We start from the raw sequence: 22,360 nt of genomic DNA, 5'->3' as shown, positions 1-22,360 counted from the left end.
TTTTCTTTAAAATTGCTGTAGAATCATGCTTTCCCGGAAAGGGCTCACAGTCCAAAGTGACATGATGCATCTTAAAATCTTGATCAATATACTGAATGGTATAACCTACGAATGCGTCTTGAGATCTAGAAGTCCACAAATCTGTTGTGATGCAAACTGATTCTAGACATTCTTTAAGAATTTTTATATCTTCCACAATTTTCTTTTTAAGTTTTTCGTACAATTTGGGAACAACAGATCTGGAAAATGTTGTTCTACTAGGAATGACAAAACGAGGATCGAGAAGATGAATAAGACTCTTAAATGCTGGCTCCTCTACGATAGAATAAGGATGAAGTCCTTCACACATGAAAACTGCTAACGATTCAATAATTTGATTAGGACGTTTGCTAGTCGGACTATAAATCATTTGTTTAGATTTGACAGATTTCTTGATATCTTGATTCTTATAATTTGGTGTAGTTTGTTTTTGCATTTTCAACTTATTTGAACGTTTTTTTAACTCGGTTAATCGTAAGAATTCTTTATAGTCAGTATGATGACTTTTTAAATGATTTTTTAGAGTAGTTGTTGTGTCAGTCGGAGTGCTTCTTTCGGTTTAGCAAATTTTACACATTGCTTTTTCTTTAGAATTTTCTACACGACAAAAAAAATTCCAAATTAAAGCAGTGGGTGCATTTATTTTCTTCTGATCCTCTATATTCAATTGATTTTCAGGTTTATCACTTCGAAAAGAATTTGAAGCAGAAGTTTTATCCTGATCTTGTATCACTGCACTTAAATTATTATTTACCGTCGGGATTTCATCACTTTTTTCATGTTGAGTGTGAAAAAAATCTGTCAATTTTGTTTTTTTACGGGGCACATATTCCTCATCCGAACTGTTTTCTGATCTTGAGTTTCTAGTTAATGACGTTGAAATTTCCATGTTTGTGTTTGCAGAAAATAATACTCGATTCTGAAATATATAAATACATAGGAATAAGAAAATAATATATTCATTTGTAATTTATGTGTTACACAAAATATATATTTTTCAATGTCAAAAAATTTGCACAGAAATATTTCATAACTTAGAAAACTGGTGAACGTAATAATAAATTGAGGTGAAAATAAATTTCTAACCTCTAAAAAGCGATTTTGTAAATACTCGTAAAAACAATAATAAAAACATTATAATTACATTTTCGATAAATATCTTGTTATAATCATTTATTTATTCACATTTAATTTTTATATTGATTACGATTTCCAAACTTTGTTTCTGAGTAATAATTCGCAATTCACAAACTTCGTCTATTAATTGTTATGTATCATTTATTGTTTCGATCCTATCTTTGCTTCTATCATCAATATTTAAATAGACATTTCAAAACAGGCATTATTTTTTTAAACATTTTATAATTCATAAAAAGGTGGGCACGCGACTGGTCCCTGTTCGGGCTCCAGAATGTAACAAAGTTATATTTTGGCAAGGAAAAAGTCAATGTAAAAAAATGACGAAAATTTATGTTTTTTTAAAAGAAGTTACAATAATTTTAATGAAGAAATCAATAAAAAAAGAATATATTTTCCGAATTATTTTAACACTCAAAATTCTTACCTCTGGGCTGTCGGAGACACGCAGAGAAGCGGCTAAAAAATGTTCTTGATCCCACAACGGAAAGTGTGGAAAAACGGCTTAAAGGGCCCATATCATTATTCCCACGAATAAAACCCCCCAAACTAAGCGATAAGCCCCACCGCCCAGCACTCTTCTCCTCACAATATCTCCGCGTTCCCCTCAAAACCTATAAGTAAATTTGATTTAACGATATACAATATTTATTTCTCTTTAAAGGAGTTTTAGAAGAAGCTCGGTTTTATGGAATCGAAGGTGCAGTTAGTATTTTAGAAGAAATGGCAGTTGAAGAACAAAAACGAAAACTGGAAACATCTTCTCTCACACGACGCGATGTATTAAAATCAATAATGTCAACACCAATTTCTTCAGAATTACGATTTCAAGGTGTTAATTTGGTTGGTGCTGATCTTTCCAGATTGGACTTAAGAAATATCAACTTTAAGGTAAACTATTTTAATTTTTCCTACCTTAGCATATTATAAAGAATAGAATATTAGTTCTAACAAAACTTAATAATTATTTTTAAGAAAGTTTTTACGTTGTAACGACTGGTAATAGACATAATTTTACCCAATTGCCAATTAGTAATTTATTAGTAATCGCCACGACGTAAACGTTTTATTGAAAATCATCCATAGAGAAAAATAGATTATGCATTTTGAGTCCCTTTAATTATGCGCTTTAATTAGATACGATTATGCTTATAATTATGCGACTAAAAGAGCTAATCAGTCCGAGGTCGAGCCGAGCTGTATAAAAAGCTTGAATATTTTCGAGCTCTTGAGTAATTTCGAGTTCTAGAGAAAATTCAAATACTCGTCGCATATATTATAATTAGTAAATTGAAATACAGTTTGAAATTGAAGACTTATTTACTTTATTAATTCAATATATCGCAAAAATTCGAAATTTTCTACTTATTAATCATTTTTTCGTAATTTAAAAACTCGAATCCAATCGAGTACTCGTAAGTAAGAGTCATATCGAGACGTTTGTTTTTTCAAAAGAAAGTTGAGACATTCCAGAGTAACTTTTCTGAGAGATAAACATTTAATTAAAACAAAAATGTCCGGGTAAAACAACAAAAAGAGAAAAGTTAGCCATTACGCCCGGTTTCCCCTACAACTATATTACTTTTAATGTAATGTATTTACATTAATATTATTGAGGTATCCAGGCTCGGCTCGAAAATACTCAATCGAGCTTCAACTTTTTGCACACCTCTAATATTTATTACAGTATTTCTAAATTATAAAACATAATAATAATAAAACAAGTTATATTGAGTAACAATTCAAAAAAAGTGGATCGACATTCGTTTAAAAGTTATTGTGATGTTCTTGTTCTGTGATGTCTAAAATATAGAAATGTTGCTTTGTAGTAATTAAGAGTAGTGTACACAATTTAAAAATGAAGTTTTATTAGTGAAGTTATTAAAAAAAGCATTATTTTGGCAATTTTGGGCTTATTGTGCGATCATTATGCAAAAAGAGTAAAATTAATTATTCACTGAAGAAATATTTTTATTTGTATTGACTCAAAGTGGTTATTCACTTCAACAATTGAGTAACTATACTCAATTTTATTGTTGAAATGTCGGGGTGCTCACTGAGCACGCGAACGAACTCTAATATCAGTCAAGTAGCAGTGAGTGCTTCTGGGTCATTCGCTCTCACTCGACTGGTATAAACGCGTGCGTTCATGCGCTTGGCGAGTTGTTGCATGTAGCTACTCAATTTAAGTAACTAGAGTTCAAATTAAAAAGTTCGTAACGACTCTGAAAAATGAGGAATATTTAACTAAATAACTTCACTGCAATGAAGCATTTGTTTTCTCTTTGAATTGAAATAGTAAATGTGCAGAAACATCTTGCAAGAAAAGGAAATTTTTTTGTACAAAAATTCCTAATTCTTCAATTATGAATTCTTTTTATTTAAATTTAATGTAGTTTAATGAAAGTTCTTTAATTTTGGTAATTTAAAGTGCAATATAATTTAGAAGTGAGTAATAATTTACAATTAATAAATCAGTTTTGTAATGGCAGTACGCCAATTTGCATTGTTCTAACCTGGAGGGGGCCAACTTGTCAGGATGCTGTTTAGAACGAGCTGATTTATCGAATGCAAATCTGGAAGGTGCGCAATTGGTTTGTGTGAAGATGTTATGCGCTAATTTGGAGGCGGCGAATCTGCATTCCTGTAATTTCGAGGATCCCGGTGGATTGCCTGCTATTATGGAAGGTGTTAATCTAAAAGGAGCAAACTTAGAGGGCAGCAATATGGCAGCTGTTAATTTACGAGTGGCGACACTTAAAAACGCAATATTAAAAAACTGTGATTTGAGATCCGCCTGTCTGGCCGGTGCCGATCTTGAGGTAATTTAAATCACACTTTTTCACATTTTACTTTTTTAATTATCATTCACTCACATTTTTAAGATTAATTCTATTCATTTTCATTGGTCTTATGATTAAGGTATTTATTTTAATTCTTCTTAACCTATTAACGCCCAAATGTCCAAAATATTTTACTGAAGTTCAAGGTAAGAATTTTTATCTAAAACGATTGAACTTTTGAAAATGGTTTCGTACTACGGGGTATTTAGGTCAGCTCTTTCAGAATCCAATATGGCGTCCAGAATCGCAAAAAATACCGAAAAAATCTCACCTTAGTAGTATAGCTAGGAGAGTTCTGCCCCAGGTTCTGATCTCGGCTAAGTACCCTCAGTCGGTAATGCAGATTTCTACTTTATCAGCAGTCGGTAAGGTAGGATCTGACAGCAATTTTGACTCAACCGATAAGGTATGGATCTGTTTTACCGACTGAGTTAGTTTGAAGTTAAACCGCTAGATGGCGCCACCAGCGAATTCAAACCCCTATGGCGGGATATTTAAATTTTTATTTTTAAACTTTCAAGTGGCTTAGAAAGGGTTCTCTGTTTTACCGACCGATTTTTTTTAGTTCCGGCCGCCACCGCTAGATGGCGCCACCAGCAAATTCTAATCAGTTTGGCGGGTAATTTAAATTTTTATTTTCATAGTTTTAAGTGGGTTAAAGGGGCGCTCTGTTTTACCGACAGGGTTCAACGATCAACCGATAGATAGCGCCACTAGCGAATTCCAAACCCTCTTGGCGGGAAATTTAAATTTTTAAACTTTCAAGTGGGTTAGAAGGGGTTCTCTGTTTTACCGACCGATTTTTTTTAGTTCCGGCCGCCACCGCTAGATGGCGCCACCAGCAAATTCTAATCAGTTTGGCGGGTAATTTAAATTTTTATTTTCATAGTTTTAAGTGGGTTAAAGGGGCGCTCTGTTTTACCGACAGGGTTCAACGATCAACCGATAGATAGCGCCACTAGCGAATTCCAAACCCTCTTGGCGGGAAATTTAAATTTTTAAACTTTCAAGTGGGTTAGAAGGGGTGCTCTGTTTTACCGACAGGGTGTAGTTCCGGCTACCACCGATAGATGGCGCGACTGAATTTTTATAAATGAAGATAAGTTTAATTGTTATTTATAAAATATTATTTGTAAATATTTGTTTATTATATATATATAAAATAACTAATTGTTTATAATTAATATTTATGTATTGTATATAAATAATAATCAAATGTTTATAATTAATATTTATTTATTCTTAAAACTATTTATTTATTTAAGTAAGGTAAGTTTAATTAACTTCTTATTTATTAATATTATTATTATTACTATTATTATTATTTTATTAATTATAAACAATTTATAATTAAGGTAAGTGAAATTATTACTTAAAACTACAATAAGCGTTTTGAATTCAAATTGAATTTCGCGCGTTACCAGCGGTGAGCTCACAGTAGTTCAAGTCAACCGCCACACGCTACACTGAGTGTCGAGCGCGTAGTGGGGGAACCGCTTGGTGGGGAGAGTGCCCTACGAGGTAGCTGGTCCACGGCAGAGAGCTCATTCAGCTCATAGCAGTGGAGTTAGCAGTCCACCATGGAAACAAGCTGCCGGTGCTACCACTGCGTCGTGAGGATGGTGTCGGAGTATAACGTAAGTAATATAATATAATATAATTAATGAAATATAGTAAAATATAATATAATTAATATAATATAGTAAAATATAATATAATTGATAAAATATAGTAAAATATAATATAATTAATATAATATAGTAAAATATAATATAATTAATATATTATAAATTCATTAGTTGCAGGATGAAGGTAACGAGGTGCTATTTCTGACGACTTCACCAAGGCAACTTCCATCACCAGAGCCCAGGGTGGAGAGGACAAAGGCCAGGACGCATTTTCTTGAGCCCAGGGTGGAGACGACACTACCGCTACCCCGGGCGCAGAGACGTCACCGTCATCACCAGCGTGCCACTAGGCGTATTATAGTTAATGTTAATATTCATAATAATATTAATAAAGTATGTATTTATTCTGCGCATGCGCGAATTGGTGGGGGAAAATTTAAGAGTGGGGGTGCATGAAAGGTTGGAGTGGGGGGTAAATGGTCTAGTGCGCATGCGTGAAAGGTTGGAGTGGGGGTAAATGGTCTAGTGCGCATGCGTGAAAGGTTGGAGTGGGGGTAAATGGTCTAGTGCGCATGCGTGAAAGGTAGGAGTGGGGATTTCGGGGTATATATTCAGGGATTTTAACGAGTTTAGTCAGTAGCTGTTCTGTTCACAGGTTCAGCGGTTCCAACAGCAGCAGCAGCAGATTCCCATTGCCACTACTAACTGTCTTTTTTGTTATATTTACTGTCTTTTTTGTTACATTTATTGTTATATTTACCGTCTTTTTTGTTATTTATATTTACTGTGTTCTGTGTTTATTGCATTTACTTTGTATTGATTTTTAGGTTAAGTTCTTTAGTTTGTAAGTTCGTTTTGTTTAGTATAAGTATTTTAGTTTGTAAGTGTGTTCTTTTGTTAGTTTGTAAGTTCGTTCTTTTGTTAGCTTGTAAGTGTGTTCTGTTTAGTTTGTAAGTGTGTTAGCTTGTAAGTGTGTTTCTTTTAATTTCAGGTGCAGAGATGAAGCGGAAGGCGACGACCACCGATGGACCACCACGTAAGTATCCGAATTACGGTACTATTCTCGACGAGAGTGACATCACTGTTACTCTCATTGAAGAAGCCCTTGAGTTGATACCTTATTTAAGTAACGTAAATGAGAGACGCTCTTTTATCGAACGATGGGTTGTAGAATGCTCACAACATGAAAACGTGTTATCGAGCATTCTTAAATCGATGTACTTTACACATCAAAAGCAAAGATGTGTGAGCATTCTACAATCCATCATAAGGTTTCACGCATTGTTTGAATCCCACGTAATAGATGGCGCTGGGATCGGTGACCCAGACATTAAGAAACGTGTTCGCTGGGCAGAGTGTGAGAGTGCTTTCGCGTGTAGACTGTACACTAATATGGTCTTGAACCTAGTACACGTCGACGTAAGCTCGTTTTTAAACGACGCGTCCATACTGTTTCAGGACCACATTAGAGGTGCCTTAAATAAAAATGGACCTATTGTAGTGTATGGTGTTCTCATCGCCAATTTTAAGAGGGTTGAGAATGATGTGGAGGTTGTTAAGCCTATTCCTTTTGGAACCAAGGCCAACAGCATCTTTCCCACAACCCTTTTAGACGATTGGTTTGATGAGAACATCAAACATCCGATTTTGCACAGCGTCGAAGAGTTCTATGCAAAGGGTTCGAATTGGAACCTTCAATCGATTATAAGGCTTGAAATAAATGTAAATAAATATAATCCAATGCGTGCAAGCTCTTACATCGGTTTACCTCCACAAATAAAAAACAAGCATGCATGCATTAATGTTGAAAATAAAGATAATCAATGTTTCAAGTGGGCAGTATTGTCAGCCCTACATCCAAATGTATCACATCCTGAGCGCGTTACCAGTTATAAAGAATTTAAAGATGAATTGAACTTTGACGGAATTGAATTTTCAGTGACGCTTAAAAATGTCCCGAAATTTGAAAAATTAAATGATATTTCAATTAATGTCTATGGTTTATCAAAATACTATGGGGACTTCTCAACACATCCTCTTCACCTTACTACAGAAAAAAGAGATAAGCATGTAAATCTCTTGTATGTTGCCGACATGTATGCGGATGAAAGTGATGATGATAATGTATTGTATGACAACGATAATTTTATAAACTTCCATTATGTATGGATTAAGGATTTGTCACGCCTTGTATCGAAACAATTATCGGCTAAAAATGGTAAAAAACATATCTGTGACCGATGCTTACACTACTTTTCATCTGTAGATAGATTGAACGCACACATCGAAAATTGTAAAAAAATGAATGAGTGTAAAATTAAATTACCGACGCCTAACAAGAGTCTGATCACATTTAAAAATTATAAGAATAAAGAGAAAGTACCGTATGTAATTTACGCCGACTGCGAAAGTCTACTTCTTCCCGCCGATGAAGATGTAGACAATTTAAGTAAGACTGAAGTATTCCAGCGCCATAAGTTATTGAGTATTGGCTATTATATAAAATGCAGCTACGATGAATCGTTATGTAAATATGTACCATGCCCGAAAAATGAATCTGATCCTGCTAAATGGTTTACTGAGGAATTAAGGCAATTATCTGAAAAAATTGATAATGTATTTAAAAATCCGATACCAATGAATGCCTTAACTCCTCAAGAAATCAGTGACTTCAAGCGAGCGACAATATGTCACATTTGTCATGAGAAAATACTAGCAAGCGAAAAGAAAGTCCGCGATCACTGTCACCTTACTGGCAAATATAGGGGTGCTGCCCATGAATCATGCAATTTAAACTATCAAGATTGTCAAACAATTCCCGTGGTGTTCCACAACCTAAGTGGCTATGACGCCCATTTTATAATTCACGCGATCTCGACGAGCTTTGAAGGGAAAATTGACCTCCTCCCCATTAACAAAGAGAAGTATATCTCTTTTACTAAACATGTCAAGGGGAGTGAGGTCAAATTTCGATTCATTGACTCATTGCGATTCATGGCAGCATCCCTAGAAAAACTCGCATCGTACCTAGACGAGTATAAAATTGTAAACTCCGTTTTTGCCAGTACGGTGACAGATCCTGATAAAATAAAATTACTAACGCGTAAAGGTGTATTCCCTTACGAGTACTTTGACTCAAAAAGCAAACTCGACGAAACCGAATTGCCCCCGATCGAGAAATTTTATAGTACTCTGTATGACGCCGGTATTTCTGATGACGAGTATGCGCATGCGCAAAATGTATGGACCGAGTTTGACTGTAAAAATCTATACGACTATGTACATTTGTATATGAAAACAGATGTATTGTTACTTGCGGATGTCTTTGAAAATTTCCGAAAAGAATGTGTAAAAGCGTACGGGTTAGATCCTGCCCACTACTACACAACCCCCGGTTTAACTTGGGATGCTATGCTCAAGTACACGAGCATAGGATTGCAACTTATAACTGACATCGATATGATTATGTTTGTTGAGTCTGGTATTAGAGGTGGCATTAGCCAATGTTGCAACCGATATACTAAAGCAAATAATCCGTATATGGAGAAATTTGACAAAAATGAAGATACAAGCTATATTATGTACTTCGATGCCAATAATCTATATGGCTGGGCAATGGCTCAAGCGCTCCCTTATGGCGGCTTCAAATGGGTTGATAATGTCGACAACTCCTTCGATTTTAATGTGCCTGACGATTCACCTGTTGGGTACATACTCGAAGTTGACTTGGAGTATCCTGAAAATCTCCACGATACTCACAAAGATATGCCATTTTGCGCAGAAAATGCGAAACCACCCCTCTCGAAACAGGAGAAATTATTAACAACTCTCCAACCAAAAGAAAAATATGTGATCCATTACCGCACTTTAAAACAAGTTGTCGCCAACCGCATTAAGCTTGTTAAAATTCATCGAGTCTTACAGTTTAAGCAATCAACATGGCTTAAACCATATATAGACTATAATACGATGATGCGAACCAACGCCAAGAATGAGTTCGAGAAAAATTTGTTCAAGCTCATGAACAATGCGGTATACGGTAAAACAATGGAAAATGTCCGTAAACATGTCGACATTAAGCTTGTCACCCAATGGTTTGGCCGCTATGGAGCTGAAGCCCTTATTTCTCGCCCGAATTTCCATAGTCGAGCGATATTCGACGAAAATCTGGTTGCCATTGAACTGCGTAAAACCGAGGTACTACTCAACAAACCGATCTATGTGGGGTTAAGTGTGCTCGATGTTTCCAAAACGCTTATTTACGATTTTCACTACGGGTATATGTTAAAAAAATACGGCGACAATTGTAAACTGATGTATACCGATACAGACAGTCTAATCTACGAAATTAAATGTAAAGATGTCTACAATGACATGAAAAATGACATCCAAAAGTTCGATACGTCAGACTATCCCGCAAACAACGTGTACGGCATTCCGCAAGCCAACAAAAAGATTCTCGGTCTAATGAAAGACGAATGTAACGGCAAGATCGTTACCGAATTTGTTGGCTTGCGGAGTAAGATGTACAGCGTACGGGTTGAAGGTGAAGACATTATTAAAAAAGCTAAAGGCATTAAATCCGGCGTTGTTAAAAAGAGTATTCACTTTGATGATTATGTAAAATGTCTGAGAGATTTTGACATTCAAACTCGAACGCAATATAACATTAGATCTCGGTTACACAATGTCGAAACTGTAAAACAGATAAAAGTAGCCTTAAGTCCGCAAGACGACAAACGATATTTGTTACCGGGGAGTACTGACACTCTACCGTGGGGACATTATGCGATCCCTAAAATCGACGAATGATTTTGTAAAACATGATTGTAAAAAAATAAAAGGTTTGTTAATAAATAATGCAATTATATACAATTTCCATGTGTTTTTATTTAAAAAAACCTTCCATATATACATAATAACATATGATTAAAACTTATATTAATTTAAATGTGCAAATCGCCCCTAGTAACTTAACGCAAATGCCAATCAGCCAGCAAAGCAATCAAAGATTAATGTTAGCGTAGAATCTCTTTATAAATCAAAATTACTTCCAACAACAGACCTTTACAATACCAGTGCCAACTGATTTAATAATGATTCATTATTGATTCATTATTGATTCATTATTGATTCATTATTGATTCATTATTGATTCATTATTGATTCATTATTGATTCATTGTTGATTCATTATTGATTCATTATTAATTCATTATTGATTCATTATTGATTCATTATTGATTCATTATTGATTCATTATTGATTCATTATTGATTCATTGTTGATTCATTATTGATTCATTGTTGATTCATTATTGATTCATTATTGATTCATTATTGATTCATTATTGATTCATTATTGATTCATTGTTGATTCATTATTGATTCATTATTGATTCATTAATGATTCATTAATGACTCATTATTGATTTAATGTTAATTAAATTTGGCACTGGCAGTGTAAAGGTCTGTTGTTGGAAGCAGTTTTGATTTATAGAGAGGTTCTACGCTAACATTAATCTTTGATTGATTTGCTGGTTGATTGACATTTGCGTTAAGTTACTAGGGACGATTTGCGAATAATAGATTATACATTTGCTTTATCTTCCCACGTATTGTGAGAATTATCAAAGCCAAGCCATTTGACAAGAACTTTGTTTCCACGTGTCTTGAGAATTTTTTCCACAAGATAAATATCTGAATATTTTACTTTAAGAAGTTCCTCTTCATAAAATCCTCCGCTGATGGGTTGATCCTGGTAATCCTTGAGCTTGTAAGTCACTGGTTGAGTTGATACAACTTGATCCACGGTGAATATTTCTGTTGTCCAATTGGGTGTATATCCTTTCTCGAAAACGTTTTTATATTTGCTTACTCGAACTTTGTCACCAATTTTATACTTTGGTCGTCTTAAAGGAATTTTTCTCAGTTTAGAGATCCTTTCTTTTAAAATTTCAACGTCTTCTGAAGTAACATCTTTAGGCTTCATTCCAATTGTTCTATGTTTTGTATTATTGTAGTTGGAAATAAGAGTAGGTAATATATCATACCACTTGTAATTTCCTCGTAAACTAAATTGCATCCACATTTTTCTTTTTAGTGTTCGATTAAACCGTTCAACAATAGAAGCCTTCATATTACTGTATGTTGAGTAAAAATTTATTTTATGCTTTTTCATTAATGCTTCAAATTGTGAGTTATAGAATTCTTTTCCTTTGTCACTATGCAAGTTTTTTGGTATGCGTTTTTTAGCAAATATAGATTGCATTGCATGAGAAACATCTTTTCCATTTTTACTTTTTACTGGAACAGCCCAAGCATATTTCGAAAATATGTCTATAACTGTTAGTAAATACTTGAAACCTTTATTTATTCTTGAATAAGGTATCATTTCTACTAAATCTGCTTGCCATGTCTCATCAATATCACGCATTTCAACTCGCCGTCGAGGATAATTTTTTCTAGCCTGAGTATGAAGTTCATTCACTACTGTTAATTTTTTGTTGTTCATTCTCAAGAGCACTTAAGCGAGTATCCAATTCACTAATAATTTCAGCTGTTCGATAAGATAAGTCTTGATTTATATCTTTTTCAAAATTTTTTATTTTTTCTGTAATAGAGTCTTCAAGAACTTTTAGAAATAAGTTGTTATTGTCCACCTCTGATCTAAGTGAGGCACTAGCTTCATACAATAAACGCACTTCGTGTTTTATCATATGTCGTACAAGTTTTAAATTGACAGCGTCGTTTTCTTCTTCAGCGTTAGCAAGATTACAGAGTTTTCTTCCTTCAACGTCAAAGTTACCTTGAGAATTAAGTTTAAAACCAACTCCAGGAGGCCCTCGTCTTGCTGTTCCTCTTTGATTGAGAGGATGTCCGAACACGTCAATGCTCATTGTTGAAATGAATGATATTTGCTAAAACACATCTTAATATATAATTTTAGCTTCACGTAGTTCCTCAATGATAGACATGATTTCATTATTGTGACTAGGATTTCCAGCAGCTTGAGAAGCCATTAATAGTCTAAGACGGTCAACCAACTCATTTGGATCATCCCAATAGATATATTCTCGTTGAAAATGTTTGTTTGTAATCATAAATTTAGGTAATGAACTACCGCTTACAGATGGCTGTTTGGTAGGTGTTCGAGGGAAGAATTGAGATATAAAATTCAAATACTTGTAACTCTTATCTGTACGTATTGATTCAGAGGAACTGTACTTCTTTTTGTGTGCATTAGTAGCAATCAGAATCTCTTTATAGTTTCTTTCATCAGCTTCACTTATAAACGATCTGGTAGGTTTACTTTTGAATAAAAGTTCAAGTAATCCAGGTGTTTGAAGATATCATTTATCACCAATTTTAACAAACTGATCTTCAAGAGTTATTGGTGAATCACCAATCATAAGTGATCCATCACTTAGCTTACGTATGCCGTATGTTGAATCTAAACATTGCTTTCTATTATGATTTAATAAGTATAGAAATTTATTACTTATTTTATCATCATCTGGAGATTTTTCAGTTTCACTTTCATAGTTTATGCTATCATCCTCTTTCTGCTCTTTCTTTTCAACCTTAACATTTTCAATCTTGACATTTTCATGTTCACTGTCTGTCAAGTTGATAATTTTTTGTAAGGGTTGAATTATCGGTTTGAAAGTTTCATTTAACACATTTTCAGCTTCTTCTTTTCCTAATTTTAACATACGATGTTTTCGCCTAATTGCCTCACTAGCTTTAGCAATTTGATGAAGATATTCTTTTTCTTTATGAAACATGTTATTATTACAAGGTTTCATATTGAACTAACAATATTTTAGAAATGATCTTATATTTATAGTGTTACAAAGCTATCAAATCCTTTTCTATATCTTCCATCATTTAAATCAGAATCCTTATCAATTACTACAAATCCATATTTGTCTGAATTCCAACATGTTGAACATAATTCTCGAAATTGATTAAATGTCATGTCAGTATTAACATGATCATCATAAACATGTCTTAAATTTTTCTCATCTTGACGAAAAAGAACTAGTAAATTAACATTATCACGTACTAAATGTTTAGGAACGCGGGCATATGTTTGACAAAGATAAAAAGAATCAACATCAACATGTCTACCCATGCAAAAGAATGCCCTTACATTATCTTGCTTCTCGCAAGCAATATCATCAAATATAAATATTGAATTCCGTTTTGCATCTTTAGGAGTAATGACTTCTTCATGCTCACTAAATGGTAAATACTCTACTCCTTCAACATTACTTACAACTTGTTCCAAGAATTTATACTTGGGTTGATGTAGAGACTTTGAGTACAAGTAAATATTATCAAATCTAAGACCATTAGGATGTAAAATTAAAGAAAGCAGTACATTTGTCTTTCCACAATTTGATGGTCCACAAAAAATAGCTCGAATACTACCTGATAACAAGCTACCATGACGCTTCACTTTCTTGTCTTGTTGTTCAACAATCGAGTCTAGATTGACGACTGGCAGCTTGTGAAGTTGTTCCTTGAACCGCATCCTGATTTAGACTGCCGCTAAAGGTATAAATACAGCGCTTATATAGCTCACAAGTCATTCTAATTTTAACTTTCACAGAGTAAGGTATGATTATATATCATCACTCTCGAGGAAAAGGTTTAATTAATAAACTTATAAACAAGTTGCCATTTGAATTACATTTGCCAGGTTATCAATATTGTGGACCTGGTACAAAGTTAGCAAAACGTCTAGACCGAGGTGATCCAGGTGTTAATCCATTAGACGCCGCTTGTAAAGAGCACGATATTGCTTACTCGAAAAATCGAGAAAACGTTGAAAAAAGAAACGCTGCTGATAGAGTATTAGCTGACAAAGCGTGGCAACGTGTATTTGCTCCAGACGCACAATATAGTGAAAGAGCTGCAGCTTACGCAATAACAAACGCTATGAAAGCAAAATCAAAATTTGGAATGGGAGTAAAGAAGAAGAAGACAAAGTCAAAGAAACGAGTAAAGAAGATAAAATCAAAAAAACGAGTAAATCTTAGAAAAATTGTTGATGCTGCAAGAAAATCAATAATTCCTGGTAATGATGCTCGATCAACAATAAAGTCAGCTATTGAAACAGCTCGAAAAGCTGTAAGGAAAGCAGGTGGTAGAGAAAAGGTTTTAACACCTCGAATTCTACCTGTTCCATCAAAAGTTGGTGGTCTGTTACCATTAATTCCAATTTTTGCTGGTCTAAGTGCACTTGGAGCGCTTACTGGGGGAGCTGCTGGTGTAGCAAAAGCTGTTAATGATGCAAGTGCAGCAAAAGAGCAGTTGAAGGAAGCTCAGCGTCATAATAGAGAGTTGGAAGCAGTTGCTCTTGGTAAAGGTCTACATTTAAAACCATACCGACAAGGTTTGGGACTTCATTTGAAACCATATGTTAAAGGACAAGGTATTAAGAGACGATGTACAAAAAAAAAGTTTAAAGCTGCCTCAACGAGCACTTACAGATTTAGATTTACTTAAATATGCTAAAGAAATGAAAATTTCCCATTTTCGAGGAGTTTTTATGCGAAATGAACTACCTATAAGTGGTCCTCGAAAAAATGAATCCGCCATTATTAATTTAGATGATAAAGATGGTTCTGGAACTCATTGGGTTGCATATAAAAAAGTTAATAATAAAGCAGTATACTTTGATAGTTTTGGTAATCTTCAACCACCCTATGAACTTGTCAATTACTTAGGTTACAATACTTTAATACAGTATAATCATCAAAATTATCAAGATTATAATAGCTTTAATTGTGGTCATTTATGTCTAAAATTCTTATGTGGACAGCTTGAAATAACTCAAAAATATATTCTATATAAGTGATTGTAAGTCATTCCACCTGATCAGTTTATAAAAAGTCATCAACATGGAAGAATCTTTTACTCTGACTATCTCAGGCAATTCATCTGTCCTGGAGGCAGAATATTTTCCTCCGATAGAATTATTATCTAACAAAAATTATGTACTTGGCTTAGTTGAATTACTAACCTTCAATTCAATTCCTAATATTGATCAAGGTAAAAATAAATTTTATATTGGTGATAAAGTGATTACTATTCCCCCTGGAAGTTATGAAATTGAAGATATTGAAAAATATATTCAAAACTCTATTGAAAATGGATCTGAAATTGTAAGAATCAAACCTAACAATAATACTTTACGTAGTGAAATAACAAGCAGCCTTGAAGTGAGTTTTGAACAAAACGATTCAATTGGTAAATTATTAGGATTTACTCCACGAATATTGACAGCTAATAAGCCTCATACGTCAGATGTACCAGTAGCCATTCTTAAGGTAAATGCTATCAGAATTGAATGTAACATTACTACTGGAGCATACATAAATAATAAAAAGGTACACACAATTCACGAATTTTTTCCAATTGTACCAGCTGGATATAAGATTGTGGAAGTTCCATCTCACGTCATTTACCTTCCAATCGCCGTGAAGACAATACATAATATTCAAGTAAGAATCGTTGATCAAGACGGAGATTTAATAAATTTTAGAGGTGAAACTATAACAATTCGATTACACGTTAAATCAACGTAATGGGAATTGTATTTCATAGAAAAACTGGTGGAAGCTATATAAAAGAGTTGCCATGTCAGAAGTCATTCATTCCTCAATCAGTTCGCAAGAGACTAACATCTCAGAACATACTATTTCTGAAGCAGCTCGGCCTAAGAGTTTATCAAGAAAACAAGGAAAAAAATTGATTTTTCACATACTTTTTATTTGTTGTTGTAACAAAAATGGAAGAAATTTTAAACATTCTAAGTCCAGTTAAATTTGATAATTCTGTGGCACACTATGAGATTCATGCACATCAACCATACGTGTCATCAGCATTCAATAACAGTGACGAGATTCGAATTGCAGTTCAACATCAAGACTTGTACATTCTTCCCTCTAAAAGTACTTTACACGTCACTGGCAGAATTGTTAAGCCAAACAATACGCTTGTAACTAATACAAAGTTAATTAGCAATGGTATTTCCTACCTGTTTAATGAGATTCGTTATGAATTAAATGGTGTTGAAATTGATCGCTCTAAAAATGTTGGTATTACAACCACAATGAAAAATCTAATTTCTCAAACACCTAATCAAATGATTTACTCTGAAAATGCTGGTTATCTACCTTATGATGATGATAGTAGAGTAACAAATGATGCTGGATATTTTGATGTAAATATTCCACTAAGTATGATTATTGGTTTTGCTGAAGACTATCGAAAGATTGTTGTAAATGCAAAACATGAACTTATTTTAACAAGATCTCGTACTGATCTCAATGCTGTAGTAAACATTGGAGCAGCTGAGCGTGAAGAATTTAAAATTATAATTAATAAAGTTGAATGGTTGATTCCATATTTAATGGTAAATGATCGCCAAAAAATTGAATTATTGAAATTTATTGAAAAAGACTCACTTATAACAATGAGTTTTAGATCATGGGATTTGTATGAGTATCCTATGATTCCTGCCACTCAAAAGCACGTGTGGACTGTAAAAACTTCAACACAAGTTGAAAAACCTCGATATGTTATTCTTGGTTTTCAAACAAATCGAAAAGAAGATCAAGGAAGGTATGCAAATTTATTTGATACCTGTAATCTTCTCAATGTTAAACTTTTCTTAAACTCACAGTACTATCCTTATGGAGATTTAAATTTAAATTTTACTCAAAACAAATTTTCCATACTATATGAAATGTATTGTAATTTTCAACCATCCTACTATGGAAAAGAATCTGAACCTTTATTAACTAGAAATAACTTTAAAGATTATGCACCATTGGCTGTTATTGATTGCTCAAAACAAAACGAATTTCTAAAACAAGCATCTGTAGATGTGCGATTGGAATTTGAAGCAAGTGTAAATTTTCCAGCCAATACAGCTGCATATTGCCTTATAATTCACGACCGCATTATACAGTATACACCAATCAGCGGCGTTGTTAAAAAAGTAACGTGATTGGTGGAAATAATGACCAATCATAGAAGACATCGGTAGTGGGGGTATTTGGAGTGGTGGGGGAAAGGCTATAAAGAGAGCGTCTCTCTAAGGCTTGAGCCATTATTCTATTTCAGATACCATGGCGTACGTCGTAGATATTCAGTGCTTCAAGAGACCATACAACGAGTTTGTCATCAAAGAGTTGGCGATTCTACCACTTCAACAAGATGCTCATCCATTGGTCTACCTCTTCGAGCCGCCATATGCCTGGAGTCGATTGCCTGCAAGATACAAATGTGAGAATCGATGGCTTACAAATAATTATCATGGTATCGATTGGGCTGCTGGTGACGTATCTTATGAAGAATTACAACCTATAATAAAAGAAGTATTAATAGGTACACCTACTGTTTATGTAAAAGGTTTAGAAAAACAAAAATGGTTAGAAAAATATACGCTAAATGTATTTAATTTAGATGATTTTAAATGTCCGTCGCTAAAAAGTTTAAGTGTAGATAGTTCATCTACATGTACAAATCACACACGTAGCTTTAGCAACTGTGCTGTGAAAAATGTATGTAATCTACGAAATTGGTTGATACAACCATCGAATGTACTACGAAATAATATAGAAAATAATGATGAAGTTGACAATGATTGTACATTGAAAGATTTTTATAATGATTGTGAAAATTTCCTATATAATGAATAAATGTATTAAATGTCTATTAATGTTTACTTTAATTAACCTTTTCCTATCCTATTATCTTTATTACACATGTGAAAAACTATTAAACATGTTAAAACTAATCTAGACTTGTCTTATGACGTCACAAAGTGGGCGTGGCTCAATAATAAAAAGTGGGGGTATTTTACAAACATAAAAAGCTATTTCGCATGCGTAAAATAGTGGTAGGGGTACTGCGCATGCGTAAAAGTAATGGTGGGGATAATGCGTGATATTTGGGTATAAATAGAGGCACCTTGAGCTCTAAAGCTCATTCTGTTTTGTAACTTCACAAAGTATTATCTCTAAGAAAAGATGGATCTAACCAAAATCAACGCCATTGGTCGCATGGATGCTTTCCTAGCTACGAAGCCGCTATCCGAGCTGACTCCTGGACATAAGTATCCTATAACGAAGATCCAGGTTGTCAACACCAGGTATGGAGTCAAGGTCGTCGTTGAGGTGGATAAAAAGTTCAATACATTCCTACCTTCAAGATTTGTACCAATGTTCACTGATGACTCTATATGCTTGGATCAGATGCAAGAAGCTATTAGTTCTGGACAATTACGGCTGAAGTATATTGGTGGTCCATACAACCATATTGAATTTAAAATAAAACAAGTGTAAATATTGTATATTGAATATAATAAATGTATGAAATGTTATTAATACTGTATTTAATTACATACCTTCACTAGTATTACGTTAGATAATAAGGTATACATTTTAAGGTTATGTTTAATAAAATAGATTTTAAGGTTATGTTTAATACAATGGATTTTAAGGTTATGTTTAGTAATGTTATGAAAAAATTATATTAGTAAACTAGAAATTCAAGAAAAAAATATTATTGCAGAGTTCGGAAAAAAGGTTCTAGAAAAATAGAAATTAGAAGAATAATTTATTTAACATAAACAAGCTTAAGTGATGTTAAAATGGTATAAAATATTTATATAATTTTTATTTACTTACTATTATTATATTTCACACTCAAGAACACGCACCATTTATTGGATTATTATGTTCTAAAAACAAAATAGTGGACATGAATGCCCGGGAAATTTCAAAACAAAAAATAGTAGACTGCAATACCTGTGAAATTAAATTTTTAATGGCGCCATTTAGCGGTCTAACCTAAAACTAACTCGATCGGTAAAACAAATGCCTACATTATCGACCGAGTTAAAATTTCTACCAGATCCCTACCTTACCGACTGCTGATAAAGTAGAAATCTGCATTACCGATCTGGTGTAATTCAATTTGAATTCAAACAGCTTATTGTTTATTCAATAAATTTTAATTGCATTAGTAAACATTACATCAGTTTTAATTGTAGAACTCTAAACTTATTTTAATTATAAGCAATGCCCGGGAAATTTAAAAAATCAAGATAGTAGTTTGCAACGCTTGTAAAATTAAATTTTAGTGGACCCATCTATTTGGTTGACCTTAAACTATGTAGAAAAATATAGTAGAGAGCAATGCCCACGAAATTCAAAAAGTCTTATAAATTATATATACCAATTATAAATCTTTTTACTAATTTTTGTGGCGACATCTACTAGGTTGACCTTGAACATTGTCGGTAAAACAAAATGGTGAATAGCAACGCCCGCGAAATTTAAAAATTAAAGTGGCGCCATCTTTTGGTTTAACCTTGAACCCTGTCGGTAAAGCAAAATGGTGGATAGTAACGCCCGCGAAATTTAAAAATTAAAGTGGCGCCATCTTTTGGTTTAACCTTGAACCCTGTCGGTAAAGCAAAATGGTGGATAGTAACGCCCGCGAAATTTAAAAATTAAAGTGGCGCCATCTTTTGGTTTAATCTTGAACCCTGTCGGTAAAGCAAAATGGTGGATAGTAACGCCCGCGAAATTTAAAAATTAAAGTGGCGCCATCTTTTGGTTTAATCTTGAACCCTGTCGGTAAAGCAAAATGGTGGATAGTAACGCCCGCGAAATTTAAAAATTAAAGTGGCGCCATCTTTTGGTTTAATCTTGAACCCTGTCGGTAAAACAGAGCACCCCTTTTAACCCACTTAAAAGTTTAAAAATAAATTTTTAAATTTCCCGCCAAGCTGATTTGAATTCGCTGGTGGCGCCATCTATGTGTTTAACATTGAACACTGTCGGTAAAACAGAGCACCCCTTCTAACCCACTTGAAAGTTTAAAAATTTAAATTTCCCGCCAAGAGGGTTTGGAATTCGCTAGTGGCGCTATCTATCGGTTGATCGTTGAACCCTGTCGGTAAAACAGAGCGCCCCTTTAACCCACTTAAAACTATGAAAATAAAAATTTAAATTACCCGCCAAACTGATTAGAATTTGCTGGTGGCGCCATCTAGCGGTGGCGGCCGGAACTAAAAAAAATCGGTCGGTAAAACAGAGAACCCTTTCTAAGCCACTTGAAAGTTTAAAAATAAAAATTTAAATATCCCGCCATAGGGGTTTGAATTCGCTGGTGGCGCCATCTAGCGGTTTAACTTCAAACTAACTCAGTCGGTAAAACAGATCCATACCTTATCGGTTGAGTCAAAATTGCTGTCAGATCCTACCTTAACGACTGCTGATAAAGTAGAAATCTGCATTACCGACTGAGGGTACTTAGCCGAGATCAGAACCTGGGGCAGAACTCTCCTAGCTATACTACTCACCTTTTTTGATCCAATAATGTTGGACAAAAATATTTAAAAATTAATAAAAATGCAATGAATCGTTTGGGATAAAAATTCTCACCTTGCAATTAAGTAAATAGAACGTAAACCCTATAGTCGGCACCAGACAAAGCCCCGTACGTTGTCTCACTCTTAAATAAGTAGAGATGTTGAGTTGGGATTTTTCGGGTTAATTAGAGGAGAGTTAACTAATGAAGAATTTTCTCGATATTTACAAGTAATATTGAAAAAAGTATTGAAAAATATATTTCCAAATAAATCTGAATTCGAAATATTTTATCCAAATAATATTAGAAGTATTCTATGAAACCACTTTTATACGGATAAAAAAATATGTTAAACATTGTTTTCAACAATTATTTATAGACAAAAATTAGGAGAGTCACCTTAATTTACATGTTGAATACTTATTGATATGTATTTAGGAACTCATGAGCTATCGATAAAAAAAATATCATTTTGTTGAGTAATAATAAATTTAAATAATAACATTTCAAAATACAGAAAAACCAGTCTTGAAAAATTTGTCCTCCAGTATCGGCCAGTATAAATTTTAGCAGTTAAACAAAAAGCAAAATCGCAAATATCAATATATTTGCGAAAGCTCCGATATGTTTGGACATGTGATACTCAAAAAACTGTTCTATTACATACATTTATTTACGAATTTCTTTAATTATAAAATTATTCGAAAACATCAGTAACACTGCAAAAATAGGTGTCTTTTTTGATATCTTAAAATAAGATGTAAGATGGAAAAATGGTATCTTACATCTTAAAATAAGATGTTTTCTAAAGCATCTTACTGATATTTAAGATGCTTTATACGTTTTAGCAGTGATGAAGATATTTCTTCCATCTTAAAAAATAAAATACTTTTGTAAGTTCTTTAAAGTATCTTAAATTAAGATGTTTCTGTTGCAATAAGATGTTTAGCGATAAGTTACTTAAGAATTGTAAGATGCGCCATAAGTGTAAGTTACTAAAAACTAAGATACATAAAGTGTTTTCCATAAGAGCCCATAGTGAACCTCAAAACTTTTTACCCCAAAAATACACAGAAAATGTGTACGAAGATACTTTTAACATCTTAAAGTAAAGTAAATTTTGTTTCGTTACCGAATCAAAATCAAAATACATTAATAATTTCGTTTTGTTTTGGAATATTGTAACAAAATCAAAATTTGATTTCCGTGACGGTCCCTGATATTTATTAATTTCACATAGAAATCAGTATTTTAAAAAATTTTGCAATTCAATAACTTATAAGAATATTATTATAAAACATGAAGATATCAAATAA

At 33.5% G+C, this 22,360-nt stretch overlaps 2 protein-coding genes across 3 annotated transcripts in view; both read left to right on the top strand.

Moving 5' to 3' along the window:
• Positions 1 to 22,360, top strand: part of LOC122512967 (BTB/POZ domain-containing protein KCTD9) — a 106,443-nt gene that overhangs the window by 59,182 nt on the left and 24,901 nt on the right. The window contains exons 4-5 of the mRNA XM_043629169.1: positions 1,841 to 2,067; positions 3,669 to 3,998. Coding sequence (XP_043485104.1) covers positions 1,841 to 2,067; positions 3,669 to 3,998 — 557 coding nt within the window. The remainder of the gene's footprint in view (positions 1 to 1,840; positions 2,068 to 3,668; positions 3,999 to 22,360) is intronic.
• On the top strand, positions 5,466 to 10,462 carry LOC122512965. Of its 2 annotated transcripts, XM_043629163.1 has the most exons (3): positions 5,466 to 5,656; positions 5,819 to 6,189; positions 6,231 to 10,462. In XM_043629163.1, exon 3 carries the CDS (start codon positions 6,647 to 6,649, stop codon positions 10,457 to 10,459), a length of 3,813 nt encoding a protein of 1,270 aa, XP_043485098.1. In that variant the 5' UTR covers positions 5,466 to 5,656; positions 5,819 to 6,189; positions 6,231 to 6,646; the 3' UTR covers positions 10,460 to 10,462. The 2 variants fall into 2 exon arrangements, with proteins under 2 accessions (XP_043485098.1, XP_043485097.1); XM_043629162.1 differs by having other exon boundaries at positions 5,819 to 10,462.

Source organism: Leptopilina heterotoma, unplaced genomic scaffold (assembly GCF_015476425.1).
Source record: "Leptopilina heterotoma isolate Lh14 unplaced genomic scaffold, ASM1547642v1 Lhet_130, whole genome shotgun sequence".
In the NCBI taxonomy this organism is placed as follows: Eukaryota; Metazoa; Arthropoda; class Insecta; order Hymenoptera; family Figitidae; genus Leptopilina; species Leptopilina heterotoma.
This window is presented reverse-complemented; position numbering and strand designations above follow the sequence as displayed.

Bases quoted from the DNA above. Each gene is read 5' to 3' on its own strand.
- LOC122512965 (XM_043629163.1), top strand. From the start codon at position 6,647: ATGAAGCGGAAGGCGACGACCACCGATGGACCACCACGTAAGTATCCG.